General features: G+C 36.4%; 1 protein-coding gene across 1 annotated transcript; it reads left to right on the top strand.

Moving 5' to 3' along the window:
- The first annotated feature begins 6,008 nt into the window (after window positions 1–6,008).
- Window positions 6,009–6,992, top strand: LOC123948751 (olfactory receptor 51G1-like). Its single transcript, XM_046015911.1, has one exon. It carries the CDS (start codon window positions 6,009–6,011, stop codon window positions 6,990–6,992), a length of 984 nt encoding a protein of 327 aa, XP_045871867.1.
- Window positions 6,993–14,640: the final 7,648 nt, after the last annotated feature.

Here is a 14,640-nt window from a genome sequence, read left to right as displayed (position 1 = left end):
CCTCTAAATGCTATAGTGCACTAAGAGTTTCCTGATTATAATATTAAATCTTTCAGACACAACCAAGGATCAGCCTCCAACAAAATTGAATTCTGTCAACATTTTGCTCCTTATTTAACTCAGAACGGAGAGAAAATAGGGGAAAGAAACTCACATCTTCTTTCCAGGAAGAATAAAATAAATGTCTTACATTTATTGTCTACAATGTCTTTTGGCTAAATCCTACATCCTCTGTCTATCTCTTTACAAGAAATTAATTAAAACAAACAAACAAACAAACAAACAAACATGGACTGAGCATATACGAGGACAATGTGAGTTGCATTACAGGCATTATTCCATTTAATTATTTTTTTTATTTATTTCATTTTATTTTTAATTTAATTCCAGTATAGTTAACATACAGTGTTCTATTAGTTTCAGGTGTACAATATAGTGATTCAACAATCTTATACATTACTCAGTGCTTACCTTGATACGTTTACTTTTAATCCCCCTTAAGTGTTTCACCCATGCCCCACACACCTCATCTCTGGTAACCATCAGTTTGTTCACTATAGTTAAGAGACTGTTTCTTGGTTTGCTTCTCCATCTTTTCTTTTTTGTTGTTCATTTTTTTTTGTTTCTTAAATTCCACATATGAGTGAAATCATATGGACTTTTCTTTCTCTAAATGTGTCATTTCACTTAGCATTATACTCTCTAGATCCATCCATGTTGTTGCAAATGCCAAGATACCATTCTTTTTTTATGGCTGAGTAATATTTCTATAGATGATAGACAGGAACTTATCTATCTATCTATCTATCATCTATCTATCCATCTATCTATCATCTGTCTATATATATATATATATATATATATATCCCACATCTTCTTTATCCATTAATCTAGCTAGATATCGATATACATTATCTAGCTAGATAATGATATATAGATAGGAATTCATCTATCTATCCATCTATCATCTGTCTATATATATATATATATATATATCCCACATCTTCTTTATCCATTAATCTATCAGTGGACTCTTGGACTCCTTCCATAATTGAGCTATTGTACATAATAGTTTAATAAACATAAGGGTACATATATATTTTTGAATTAGTGTTTTTGTATTCTTTGTGTAAATATACAGGAGTGGAATTACTGGATCATATCATAATTCTATTTTTAATTTTTTGATAAACCTCCATACCATTTTCCATATTACATTTAATACTTAAGAAATTTAATGGGTGTATAATCATACCATGACACAGTTAAGCAAACAAGTTAAGAATGTTCAATTCATCTGCCTAAACTATTCTAGTATGAATTCAGTATATTGTAATTTGAACCCAAGTATAATTAAAAATTTTTGATCTTTTTTTTTTCTAAAGATTTTATTTATTTATATGACAGAGAGATCACAAGTAGGCAGAGAGACAGAAAGAGAAGAGGAAGCAGGCTCCCTGCCAAGCAGAGAGCCCGACGCGGGGCTCAATCCCAGGACCCTGAGATCATGACCTGAGCCGAAGGCAGAAGCTTAACCCACTGAGCCACCCAGGCGCCCCTAAAAATTTGTGATCTTTGCATTAACATTGTAAACTTAGGATTCATATAGTTACATATCATTAAGTCAGCAGTTACTCAACTATTAGTAGTTAAGTTTTGGGGGAGTCAGCTTAAAAGATAAGCACTCCATAGGGTTTTATAAATGTAAAATAACATAATGCATTTAATACTGTTTTGAGCAGCATGAAACATTACTCAAATACCATAGATTTCTAAAGTTTGTTCAGAAAATGGTACTCCTACATCTACTCTTCCACCCATTCCTTCATCAGCCTTCCTCTGATGGACTGAACTAAACAGGGGCATCCATGCATGAATTCATCTTCAAAGAGGCTGCAGTCTAGGCCCAAAGTATAACAGGGTAGATAGAGATGCTGGTGCTTGTAACATGGGCAGTTGTACAATCTTAAGATCCATAGACCCTTTATTTTACTTAAGCCTTTAATCAGTTAGAACGTGTCCACTCCTACCATGCATTTAAGCTCAGCCAGCCATCAGAGATACAGAGCTGCTTCTTCTTCTTCTTCTTCTTTTTTAATTAATTTCTTTTCATCGTAACAGAATTCTTTGAATTTGTCCACCTAAATCTCCCTTGGGCATTCTCTGTTCCTGTGGAAATCCCCACTATCTAATCCTGAGCCACATTCATCCCTCAGGCCCATGGGTTCCTACTCCTTAAGTAGTATTAGTAGCTACAGTTCCCTCAGGCTTCCAGGAATCCTATATAACCAGGAGAACCTAAAAGCTTCTTTGCCTCAGGTAGATAAACTGTAACCTCCTATGCCTTTTAGGAAGCACTATTTCCAATTTGCGTACTCTGAGCAAGAAAGCAAAGCAGTGAATGTTCATTAAGTGATGGGGAAACAGAAGTGGCTATAGATTCAGGTAAGTTTGTTATGGGGAAGGAGGACTAATCTTGGGGGAAAAACATGATCAATTTGTCAATGGAAAGGAGGGCAGAAAATTTGGGGTAAAGAAAAGAAATTGTGGGTAGTTGGAGATAAGTATTGAAATGAGGTGAAAAAGGGGTTTGAAGGAAAATAATGCATAATGTGGCACAGTTATGTGAGATGAGATGAGATATGTTTGAGTGCTTTAGGTAAGTGGACAGATAATATTTAAATAGAATTATTAGAAGGACATGTAGATTATTTTACAGAGAAAAAGAAAGAATATCTGTGCTTTGATGAATGAGGGTAACAATAATATATATTGAGGTCAGAAATAGAAAACTATCTGAGAGGCACTCTGGGAGATTTGAGCACAAAGGTAGAGAAAAGGGAGTAGAGGCAAAAATCACATGTATATATCTATCTCCCTTTCCACATATACTGGAAAGAAGGATCTTATTAGTAATGACAATAGCTTTCCTTTCTGAGATCTGAGATCAGTAGGCAGCAGTTAATAATTTTAAAAACAGGAATGAGGGATGCCTGGGTGGCTCAGTCAGTTAACCATTTGTCTTCTGCTCAGGTCATGATCCTGGGGTCCTAGGATCGAGCCCCACTTCAGGCTCTCTGCTTGGTGGGGAGCCTGCTTCTCCCTTTCCCTCTGCCTACTGGTCCCTCTGCTTGTGCTCTCTCTCTGTGTCAAATAAATAAATTAAATCTTTTAAAAAACCCAAAACACAGGAATGATTTACCTTGCCTATGTCTTTCAGAATTTACTGCTGTAAGAAAAATTGATTTGAAGGAATGAGACACATAAAAGGAAGAATTAGATGAGTAAAATAGCTAACAAATAGTTTAGAAGAGACATCATGACAGAAGTAAAGAGAAGTGAATTAGTTAAATACTTTGGTTGTAGAAACAAGACATATTGATGAGTGGATAGGAGTAAAAATGGTTTGAAGAATCAAGGACAATACTTAGTTTTTACATATTCTTGGCCATGTGATTTTTTTAAAAAAATATTTTATTTATTTGACAGAGAGAAATCACAACTAGGCAGAGAGGCAGGCAGAGAGAGAGGGGAAGCAGGCTCCCTGCTGAGCAGAGAGCTGATGTGGGGCTTGATCCCAGGACCCTGAGATCATGACCTGAGCCGAAGGCAGAGGCTTTAACCCACTGAGCCACCCAGGTGCCCCAAGAGAGAGAATCTTAAGCAGGCTCTGTACCCTGCATGGAGCCTGATGTGGGGCTCCATCTCACAACCCTGAGATTATGAGATGAACCAAAATCAACAGTCTGGTGCTTATCTGACTGAGCCACCCAGGTATCCCTAATTCTAATGATTCTTATGTTTTCTCAGGAACATTTCTGGGCTTCAGGCTACTCATATGTAACATGGCCTCTGTTGATCTGATATAAATAGTTAGTAGTTCAAATATAATATACATCTATAAATAATTTTTTATTATGTCAGTTAGCTACTGTAAGGTACGTGATTAGTTTTTGATGTAGGGTTCAATGATTCATTAGTTAAATATAACATAATTTTAAGGAGTCTACAAGTACTCTTGGACATTGGGATATGATTATAACTTATGAATAAACATAAGGAACTGGACAATGATATCTGTTTTTTCTTTATGTAGATATAACTATTCATAACTTTGAAAGAATCATTGCATTGATTATGAGAAATAAGATATAGATGGTTAAGTGACCAGGGCTTTAGTGACACACATAACACGTTGAGTGGTTGTTGTGTCAGAAGAAAAGTGTGGCAAAAAAGTATAGATCGGCAAAATATTAAGCTAGTGAAGTGTCTGAAGAAACTGAATCTGTTGTTTTAACTCTGCTTTGGCATTAGCGACTGCATGTGGTGGTAGGTTGGAACTCAAATGTTGACCAAGCTTGTCACATGGCTGTAGGAAGCAGACAGGTGAAGGAGCCGCTATCCTGGGAAATCACCATCTACATGAACAAAACCCTGAAACCAATATTTATGAAAGCTATTATTGTACCTGTGTGACTTCAGGCAAACCACTTCAGTCTCTAAGCCTCAGTCTACATATCTATAACATGCCTCTATTTTGACGTCATTGAAGATATTTTACAATACAAATATGATCATTAAAATGTAAAAATATGGGGCACCTGGGTACCTCAGTGGGTCAAGCCTCTGCCTTCAGCTCAGGTCATGATCTCAGGGTCCTGGGACTGAGCCCCACATCAGGCTCTCTGCTCAACAGGGAGCCTGCTTCCCCCTCTCTCTCTGCCTGTCTCTTTGCCTACTTGTGATTTCTTTCTCTGTCAAATAAATAAAATCTTTAAAAAAGTGTAAAAATTCAAATTGAAAGAGGACTGGGGTAAGAACATTCATAAATTATTTAATGTAATCACTATATTCTATTGTGAGATAGGGTTTATTAACTTTGTAACTGAAATACATTAAAACTGAATGAACAAAGAAGCAAAAACAAGAAAATTAGGAGGTTGGCACCAGACTGGATCACAGTCTGAGGATGTCGGGGGTCCTAACTTCATTCCAAGAATATAGGGACAGTTAGGCTGAGATTGGTGGTATTTTTCCTGCTTTTGTCAGAGATGAACCAAGGCCATCTGTAGACAGGAGCATTAGAAAAGGAGCTGCAAGTTCCAGTGACACCAAAAAGGTGGCTCCAGGATCAACAAGGACAATGTAGTTCACAATTCAATTGCATCAATGGAAAAAATGTTAACAATTCAATTAAGTAAAATCCTGGCCTGAGTGCAGTTTAAATACACATAGATGAACCTTAGTAGACAATATGAAATGGAAACCAAGCTCCAAATACCTGTGATTAAGTGAGGATAAGTTCTACTTACTCTTGGATGGGGTTCTTGTTCCCATTTAAACCAGTTTGAGGGCTCAATTATTTCACTCTCTAATTGGTAACCACATTGCTGCATATATGATGTTTTCGAAGTATCCATTCATATCTCATGATATGATTTGATTCATCTTATGGACTCTTTTCTATTAGAGATAGCTAACTCTATACATTTATTGCCTATCCTTTTTCTGACATTCCTTCTAAAATGTTTCCATCCAGTTTCCTTGTCAGAGGAAAATGAATGCTTAACATGGAGAGATCAGGGTCTTGGCAAATATCCTTGCTTAACATCATACACAAAAATAAATAATGACAAGTAAATGATGACTCTAAAAGTAGATAGAAACAAACCAATCTGTAAAAATATCAGTAGAAAAGATAGGAGAATATATTATAAATTTAGGGGCGGGAAGAGTATCCTGTGAGTGACTCAAAATCCAGAATCAATGAAATAAAAGATTGACAGAAAACTACATAACCATAAACCATGTAAAGAATTAAAAAGTAATGTATTAAAAGATGATGGTGTCTTTGGATAATTTTCAAAATCATTTTACAAACTGTACAGATAATGTCTCTACAAAGAATAAGAGTTAAGAAAAAAACTAATACAGAAACATAAGTTGTTATCTTCTTAATATTGTGTGTTTTTCTTCCTTCTAGGAGTCCACATTCTTATGGTAGGAAAATGGCTACTTGGGACACCCTCATAACAGGTTCTAACTACAGTGCTAAACAGTTTGTTTCATTCTACCTCACTGGGATTCCTGGCTATGAGAATGTTAATAATCACTTTATTTCCATCCCTTTTTGTGTGTGCTACCTGATTGGAATAGTGGGCAACTGCACAATCCTTCACATCATCCACACAGATAAGAGTCTCCACGAGCCCATGTACTATTTCCTGGCCATGCTGTCCCTCACTGACATGGGCATGTCATTCTCCACCTTGCCCACAGTATTAAAAATCTTATGGTTTGATGCTAGGGAGATTGAGGTGAATGCTTGTGTGGCACAGATGTATTTTATTCATACTTTTTCTCTGATGGAGTCAGCTGTGCTTCTAGCCATGGCTTTTGACCGATATGTTGCCATTTGTGATCCTTTGAGGTATTGCAGCAAACTCACCCCACAACGCATTATCTACATAGGGGTCTTCATTATAATCAGATGCTCCATTGTCCTTCCTGTTATTCTTGTTCGTATTCCCACATTTCCCTTCTGTCACTCCCATGTTCTCTCCCACTCTTTCTGCTTACATCAAGAAGTCATCCAGTTGGCCTGTGCTGACATCTCTTTCAACATTTTATATGGCTTGTTTGTTGTTGCATTTTATTGGGGTGTAGATTCTCTAGGGATCTTGTTATCTTATGCTTTCATCCTCCATTCTGTGCTAGGCATTGCATCCCAGAGAGGGAAGCTCAAAGCCCTCAATACATGTGCTTCCCACATTTGTGCTGTGCTCATTCTGTATGTGCCCATGATAGGGCTATCCTTAGTGCATCGCTTTGCAAAACACTCCTCCCCCATTGTCCACATAACCATGGCCAATATTTACCTGTTAGTTCCACCAGTACTTAACCCAGTCATTTATAGCATCAAGACAAAGCAGATTCGCCAAGGCTTCCTAAGGATATTAGCACCTAAAAGGGTTGGACTTGCTCACCATTAGAAGGGATAAGATCCTCTATTATGTTGACCTTTGTATCCATGACCTTCATTCTGAAGATAACCAGCTTAGAATTTTGGGGGGCACATTTGTTATATAGTAAGTGCATGATAGTTAATAAACTCTACATATCTCTATAAGAAAAATATTGTAATTGTGTCTATCATTACTCCCAGCTTTAAAGCATCTCAAAATCCTGATACAAAGAGGTTTAGAAAGAGGAAATTCATTTCAACCAAAACATTTATGGAGATAATTTTTGTTCAGGTTTGGAGAGAAGCCCAATCTTCCATGTTAAAACTAAGACTTACAGAAGTTAATATTGCAAAGGTAACAGAGGTAACAGGTAGTAAACTGGGCACTGGTAACTAGGAACATTTTCTTTCAAATGAAACAAAGTAGACCTTATTCTTCAGATTTTGCACCAAATCATAATAAAATGAATATTTCAGTTTAGATACAGAATAAATAATAAGATTGCATTTCTTTGTCTGCTTTACTTTTGTTGGAATGAATGTCAGAAAAAACTTGGGCAATGAATGCATTGGGTTAGTTTTCACAAGACCAATCAACACTTCACACTCACAGGGCTGTATGCTCATACTGAATATAAATATATCAAAACCCCATGGTCAGTGTACACTCCTTTGAGGAAAACTGTCTTCAGAACTTTAAACAAAATAGAGTAAGAGAGATGCCAAAAACTTCCCAAGACTCTTGCTGTCTCATCTAATTCCCTAGGAAAGAAGAGGAAACAAATTTCCAATACTGAAGCTTAAAGTGTACACTCTAATGGGACAATGGAAATGCATCTGAAGTAATTAGAAAGAGCATTCAAACAGAATCTAAACTAATCATTTTTCACTCTAGTACCATAAAGATAATGAAGCTCTGAATGCTGGTATTTTCTTGCATCTGCTGTGTGTCTTATCTTTTCTCAGTGTCCACTTTTTGTAACTGATGTATTTAGGAAAACTAAATATGCAGTGATTAATCTGCAGTTTTCTTTCTTACACTTCTCTGAGGTAACCCCCAATTTTGAAAAAAAATTATGCCTGATTAAAAAATGGATATCAGATTTCTTGTAAGAAAACAATGAAGAAAAATGACATATTAAAAATTCAACACTTAATAAAATCCAGATAGTGATAGTCATGGTGATCTATCTAGAGATGGAAAGTAATAGAGATATATACACATATATGAAATAGACTTTTCTTTTTCAGATTAATTAAGAATGTTAGGAAACTGATGCCATGCTCAAACTGGATAATTTCAAGAATTTGACAAAAGGGTCAGGAGTCATTGAAAATATGTTGGCAAGATTTAGGAAAATGAAGGTTTATATTTTTATCTGTATCTATATCAATATTTATATTTATAGTATTCTGGATGAGAAGTTTGTTACCATCACTAGTCGCATTGAGGCAAAGGAAAAAAATTTACCCAAACTTAGAAAAATGCATCGTGTGGAGAAGGACACTTGACATCCACTCCCCCTTTCTGTAGAGAGAGGCAGCCATTATGAGGGGTTAGTGGGCATCCAGAAGAGTTAACACCTCAACTGTATATTCTTCTGTATTCTTGTTTTTAGCTTCCATCACTGACTAAGTCAAACCAGAAGCCAGAGAGTGAAAGGAGTCATTCATGCAATCCATTATGGTCAGGACAGAAAGCAGAGTAGATTTGGGAAATAGAAGGAGCATGCTCTTGTCACAAAAAACATTTTGCCTTTCATTTTTATATCCACTCTCAGGATTGTGACCTAGATAGTACTCTACCCATAGCTCTAAATGTAGATATTTGCCCATCACATTTTCCCCATCGTAGTGAATCATTCAAAATTGAACTTACAACTTAAGGTTGTCAAAAATGTTGGCAGTGGAAAACAAAATTATTTTATTTCTTTCCACTGTATATCTGAGGAAAATATATAGACCATACAGCAAAAAAGTATGGATGCAATGACTGATGAAAACACTTTAATTTGGGAATCCTTGATTATATCAAACTTATATGATACCAAAGTGATTTAAGTTAAAGAAACTAAAGTATAAGGAGAATTATGAAACATCCAGTGCCAGTAAAGGCAGTAAGTTCAGATAATTTGTCTGTCAATTCCTCACTATGTTTGAAGATGGAACTGTTAGTGTTTTCCTATTGTTATGGTATAAATAATCTCACATTTTCATAGTCTATCAGTGCATGATAAATTTCTTTAGTAATTGAGTACTTTTTCTATAGGAAGACTATTACTTATACTGAGGGCATCAATTTCTGAAAAAGCCAGTTCTCAATTGAAAGTATTAAATGCAACAGTGACTGAAGATTACTGAGTCACTGTGACATATGTGCAACAGACAACACCCGAGTTCAGTGAACACATGATAAAGTTGTCAGGTGTTTTTTTTGTTTGTTTGTTTTCTTTTTTGTTTTTCCAATTTTCTTTCTTTCTCTCTTTTTTTTTCTTTCGTTCTCTTAAATTTCACTTAGTTAACATACAGTGAAAACTGGTTTCAGGAGTAGAATTCATTGATTCATCACTTACATATAATTCTCAGTACTCCTCACAACAAATGCCCTCCTTAATACCTATCACCTAATTATCCCATCTTCCTACCCACCTCCCTCTATCAACCCTGTTTGTTCACTATCATTAGGAGTCTCTTGTGTCTTGTTTCCTTCTCTCCTTTTTTTCTTCCCCCCCTTCCCATATGTTATCTGTTTTCTTTCCTAAATTCCACACATGAGTGAGATCATATGGTATTTGTCTTTCTCTGACTGACTTATTTCACTTAGCATAATACACTACCTCCATCCATGGTGTTGCAAATGGCAAGATTTCATTCTTTTTGATGCCTGAATAATATTCCACTACACACACACACACACCACATCTTCTTTATCCATTCATCTGTTGATGGACATTTGGGCTTTCTCCATAGTTTGGCTGTTGTTGATAATGCTGCTGCAAACATCAGGGTATATATAGCCCTATATTGTATCCTTTGGGTAAATGTTTACTAGAGCAATTCCTGGATAGTAGGATTGTTCTATTTTTAACATTTTGAGGAAACTCCAAACTGTTCTCCAGAGTGGCTGCACCAGTTTGCATTCCCACCAGCAGTGGAAGAGCGTTCCCTTTTCTCTGTATCCTCACCAATACCTGTTGTTCCTTGTATTTTTTAAATTTTAGCTATTCTGACAGATGCAAGGTCGTATCTCATAGTGGTTTTGATTTGTATTTACCTGATGATGAATGATGTTGAGCATTTTTTCATTTGTTGGGTAGCCACCTGGATATCTTCTTTGGAAAACTATCTATTCATGCCTTTCATCCACCTTGAATTTATTTTTGTATACAGTGTAAAAAAGTGGTCCAGTTTCATTCCTCTGCATATTGCTGCCCAGTTTCCCAACTCCATTTGTTGAAAAGACTCTCTTTTTTTCCATTGGACATCCTTTCTTGCTTTGTCAAAGTTTAGTTGACTCTATAGTTGTGGGGCCATTCTGGGTTCTCAATTATGTTCCATTGATTTAAGTGTCTGTTTTTGTGCCATTACTATACTGTCTTGATGATGACAGCTTTGTGACATAGCTTGAAATCTGGAATCATGATGCCTCTAGTTTTGTTTTCTTCTTTAAGAAATGCTTGGGGGGGGGGGGGGGCGCCTGAGTGGCTCAGTGGGTTAAGGCTTTTGCCTTCAGTTCAGGTCATGGTCCCAGGGGGTTCTGGGATCGAGCCCCACATCGAGCTGCACATCGGTCTCTCTGCTCAGCAGGGAGCCTGCTTTCTCCTCTCTCTCTGCCTGCTTGTGATCTCTGTTGGTCAAATAAATAAATAAAAATAAAAATCTTAAAAAAAAAAGAAAAGAAATGCCTTGGGTATTTGGGGTCTTTTGTGATTCCACACAAATTTTAGGATTGTTTAATCCAGCTCTGTGAAAAATGCTGGTGTGATTTTGACAGGGACTACACTGAATGTGTAGATTACTTTGGGCAGCATAGACATTTTGACAATATTTTTTCTTCCAATCCATGAGCATGGAATGTGTTTCTATATAAAAGACCAAATGACAGAGAATAAAGAAGCTGAGCAAAAGAGGGACAAACAGCTACTTGATGATGAGGGGAGAATTTGAGAGATAAGTGACACCATAAGACGAAACAACATTAGAATAATTGGGATTCTAGAAGAAGAAGAAACAGAGAGTGGAGCAGAAGGTATATATTGGAGAGAATTATTGGAGAGAATTTCCCTAATATGGCAAAGGGAACAAGTATCAAAATCCAGGAGGTGCAGGGAATGCCCCTCAAAGTCAACAAGAATAGGTCCACACCCCGTCATCTAATAGTAAAATTTACAAGTCTTAGCGACAAAGAGAAAATCCTGAAAGCAGGCCAGGACAAGAAGTGTGTAACATACAATGGTAAAAATATTAGTTTGGCAGCAGATTTATCCACAGAGACCTGGCGGGCCAGAAAGAGCTGGCATGATATATTCAGAGCACTAAATGAGAAAAACATGCAGCCAAGAATACTATATCCAGCTAGGCTATCATTGAAAATAGCAGGAGAGATCAAAAGCTTCCAGGACAAACAAAAACTGAAAGAATTTGCAAACACCAAACCAGCTCTACAGGAAATATTGAAAGAGATCCTCTAAGCAAAGAGAGAGCCTAAAAGTAACAGATCAGAAAGGAACAGAGACAATATACAGTAACAGTCACCTTACAGGCAATACAATGACACTAAATTCATATCTCTCAATAGTTATCCTGAATGTTAATGGGCTAAATGCCCCAATAGAAAGACATAGGGTATCAGAATGGATAAAAAAACAAAACCCATCTATATGTTGCTTACAAGAAACTCATTTTAGACATGAAGACACCTCCAGATTTAAAGTGAGAGGGTGGAAAACAATTTACCATACTAATAATGGGCATCAGAAGAAAGCTGTCATGGCAATCCTTATATCAGATCAATTCAATTTTAAGTCGAAGACTGTAATAAGAGATGATGAAGGACACTATATCATACTCAAAGGGTCTGTCCAACAAGAAGATCTAACAATTTTAAATATCTATGCCCCTAATGTGGGAGCAGCCAACTATATAAACCAATTAATAACAAAATCAAAGAAACACATAAATAATAATACAATAATAGTAGGGGACTTTAACACTCCCCTCACTGAAATGGACAGATCATCCAAGCAAAAGATCAACAAGGAAATAAAGGCGTTAAAAGACACACTGGACCAGATGGACATCACAGATATATTCAGAACATTTCATCCCAAAGCAACAGAATACACATTATTCTCTTGTGCACATGGAACATTCTCCAGAATAGATCACATCCTGGGTCCTAAATCAGGTCTCAACCAGTGTCAAAAGATTGGGATCTTTCCCTGAATATTTTCAGACCACAATGCTCTGAAGCTAGAACTCAATCACAAGAGGAAATTTGGAAAGACCCAAATACATGGAGACTAAAGAGCATCCCTCTAAATAATTAATGAGTCAACCAGGAAATTAAAGAAGAATTGAAAAAATTCATGGAAACAAATGATAATGAAAACATAATGGTTCAAAATCTGTGGGACACAGCAAAGGCAGTCCTGAGAGGAAAATATATAGCGGTACAAGCCTTTCTCAAGAAACAAGAAAGAAGAATTGAAAAAATTCATGGAAGCAAATGATAATGAAAACATAATGGTTCAAAATCTGTGGGACACAGCAAAGGCAGTCCTGAGAGGAAAATATACAGCGGTACAAGCCTTTCTCAAGAAAGAAAGAAAGAAAGAAAGAAACAGGAAACAAGAAAGTGTACTTTCTCAAGTACACGACCTACCCTACATCTAAAGGAGCTGGAGAAAGAACAAGAAAGAAAGCCTAAATCCAGCAGGAGAAGAGAAATCATAAAAATCAGAGCAGAAATCAATGAAATAGAAACCAAAAAAACAATAGAAAAATCAACGAAACTAGGAGCTGGTTCTTTGAAAGAATTAATAAGATTGATAAACTCCTAGCCAGACTTAACAAAAAGAAAAGAGAAAGGACCCAAATAAATAAAATCATGAATGAAGGAGGAGAGATCACAACTAACACCAAAGAAATACAGACAATTATAAGAACATAATATGAGCAACTCTACGCCAACAAATTTGACAATCTGGCAGAAACAGATGCATTCCTAGAGACATATAAACTACCACAACTGAACCAGGAAGAAATAGAAAACCTGAACAGGCCCATAACCAGTAAGGAGATGAAACAGTCATCAAATATCTCCAAACAAACAAAAGCCCAGGGCCTGATGGCTTCCCAGGGGGAATTCTACCAAACATTTAAAGAAGAACTAATTCCTATTCTCCTGAAACTGGTCCAAAAAATAGAAATGTAAGGAAAACTTCCAAACTCATTTTATGAAGCCAGCATCACCTTGATCCCAAAACCAGACAAGGATGCCACCAAAAAAGAGAACTACAAACCAATATTCTTGATGAACACAGATGCAAAAATTCTCATCAAAATACTAGCCAATAGTATTCAACAGTCCATTAAAAGGATTATTCACCACGATCAAGTGGGATTTATTCCAGGGCTGCAGGGTTGGTTCAACATCCACAAATCAATGTGATACAATACATTAATAAAAGAAAGAACAAGAACCATATGATACTCTCAATAGATGCTGAAAAAGCATTTGACAAAGTACCGCATCCCTTCCTGATCAAAACTCTTCAAGGTGTAGGGATAGAGGGCACATACCTCAATATTATCAAAGCCATCTATGAAAAACCCACCGCAAATATCATTCTCAATGGAGAAAAACTGAAAACTTTTCTGCTAAGGTCAAGAACACGGCAGGGATGTCCATTATCACCACTGCTATTCAACATAGTACTAGAAGTCCTAGCTTCAGCAATCAGACAACAAAAGGAAATTAAAGGCATCCAAATCAGCAAAGAAGAAGTCAAACTATCACTCTTTGCAGATGATATGATACTATATGTGGAAAACCCAAAAGACTCCACTCCATATCTGCTAGAACTTGTACAGGAATTTAGGGAAGTGTCAGGATATAAAATCAATGCACAGAAATCAGTTGCATTTCTGTACACCAACAAGAAAACAGAAGAAAGAGAAACTAAAGAGTCAATCCCATTTACAATTGCACCCAAAACTATAAGATACCTAGGAATAAACCTAAGCAAAGAGGCTAAGAATCTATACTCAGAAGACTATAAAGTACTCATGAAAGAAATTGAGGAAGACACAAAGAAATGGAAAAATGTTCCATGCTCCTGGATTGGAAGAATAAACACTGTGAAAATGTCTATGTTACCTAAAGCAATCTACACATTTAATGCAATCCCTATCAAAATACCATCCATTTTTTCAAGGAAATGGAACAAATAATCCTAAAATTTATATGGAACCAGAAAAGACCTCGAATAGCCAAAGGAATATTGAAAAAGGAAGCCAAAGTTGGTGGCATCACAATTCCGGACTTCAAGCTCTATTACAAAGCTGTCATCATCAAGACAGTATGGTACTGGCACAAAAACAGACTCATAGATCAATGGAACAGAATAGAGAGCCCAGAAATAGACCCTCAACTCTATGGTCAACTAATCTTT

The sequence above is a fragment of the Meles meles genome, chromosome 8 (genome assembly GCF_922984935.1).
Source record: "Meles meles chromosome 8, mMelMel3.1 paternal haplotype, whole genome shotgun sequence".
In the NCBI taxonomy this organism is placed as follows: Eukaryota; Metazoa; Chordata; class Mammalia; order Carnivora; family Mustelidae; genus Meles; species Meles meles.
Note: the sequence above shows the minus strand (reverse complement) of the source record. Positions and strands in the feature narration are given on the sequence as shown.

Coding starts and splice junctions, on each gene's coding strand:
- LOC123948751 (XM_046015911.1), top strand. CDS start 6,009: ATGGCTACTTGGGACACCCTCATAACAGGTTCTAACTACAGTGCTAAA.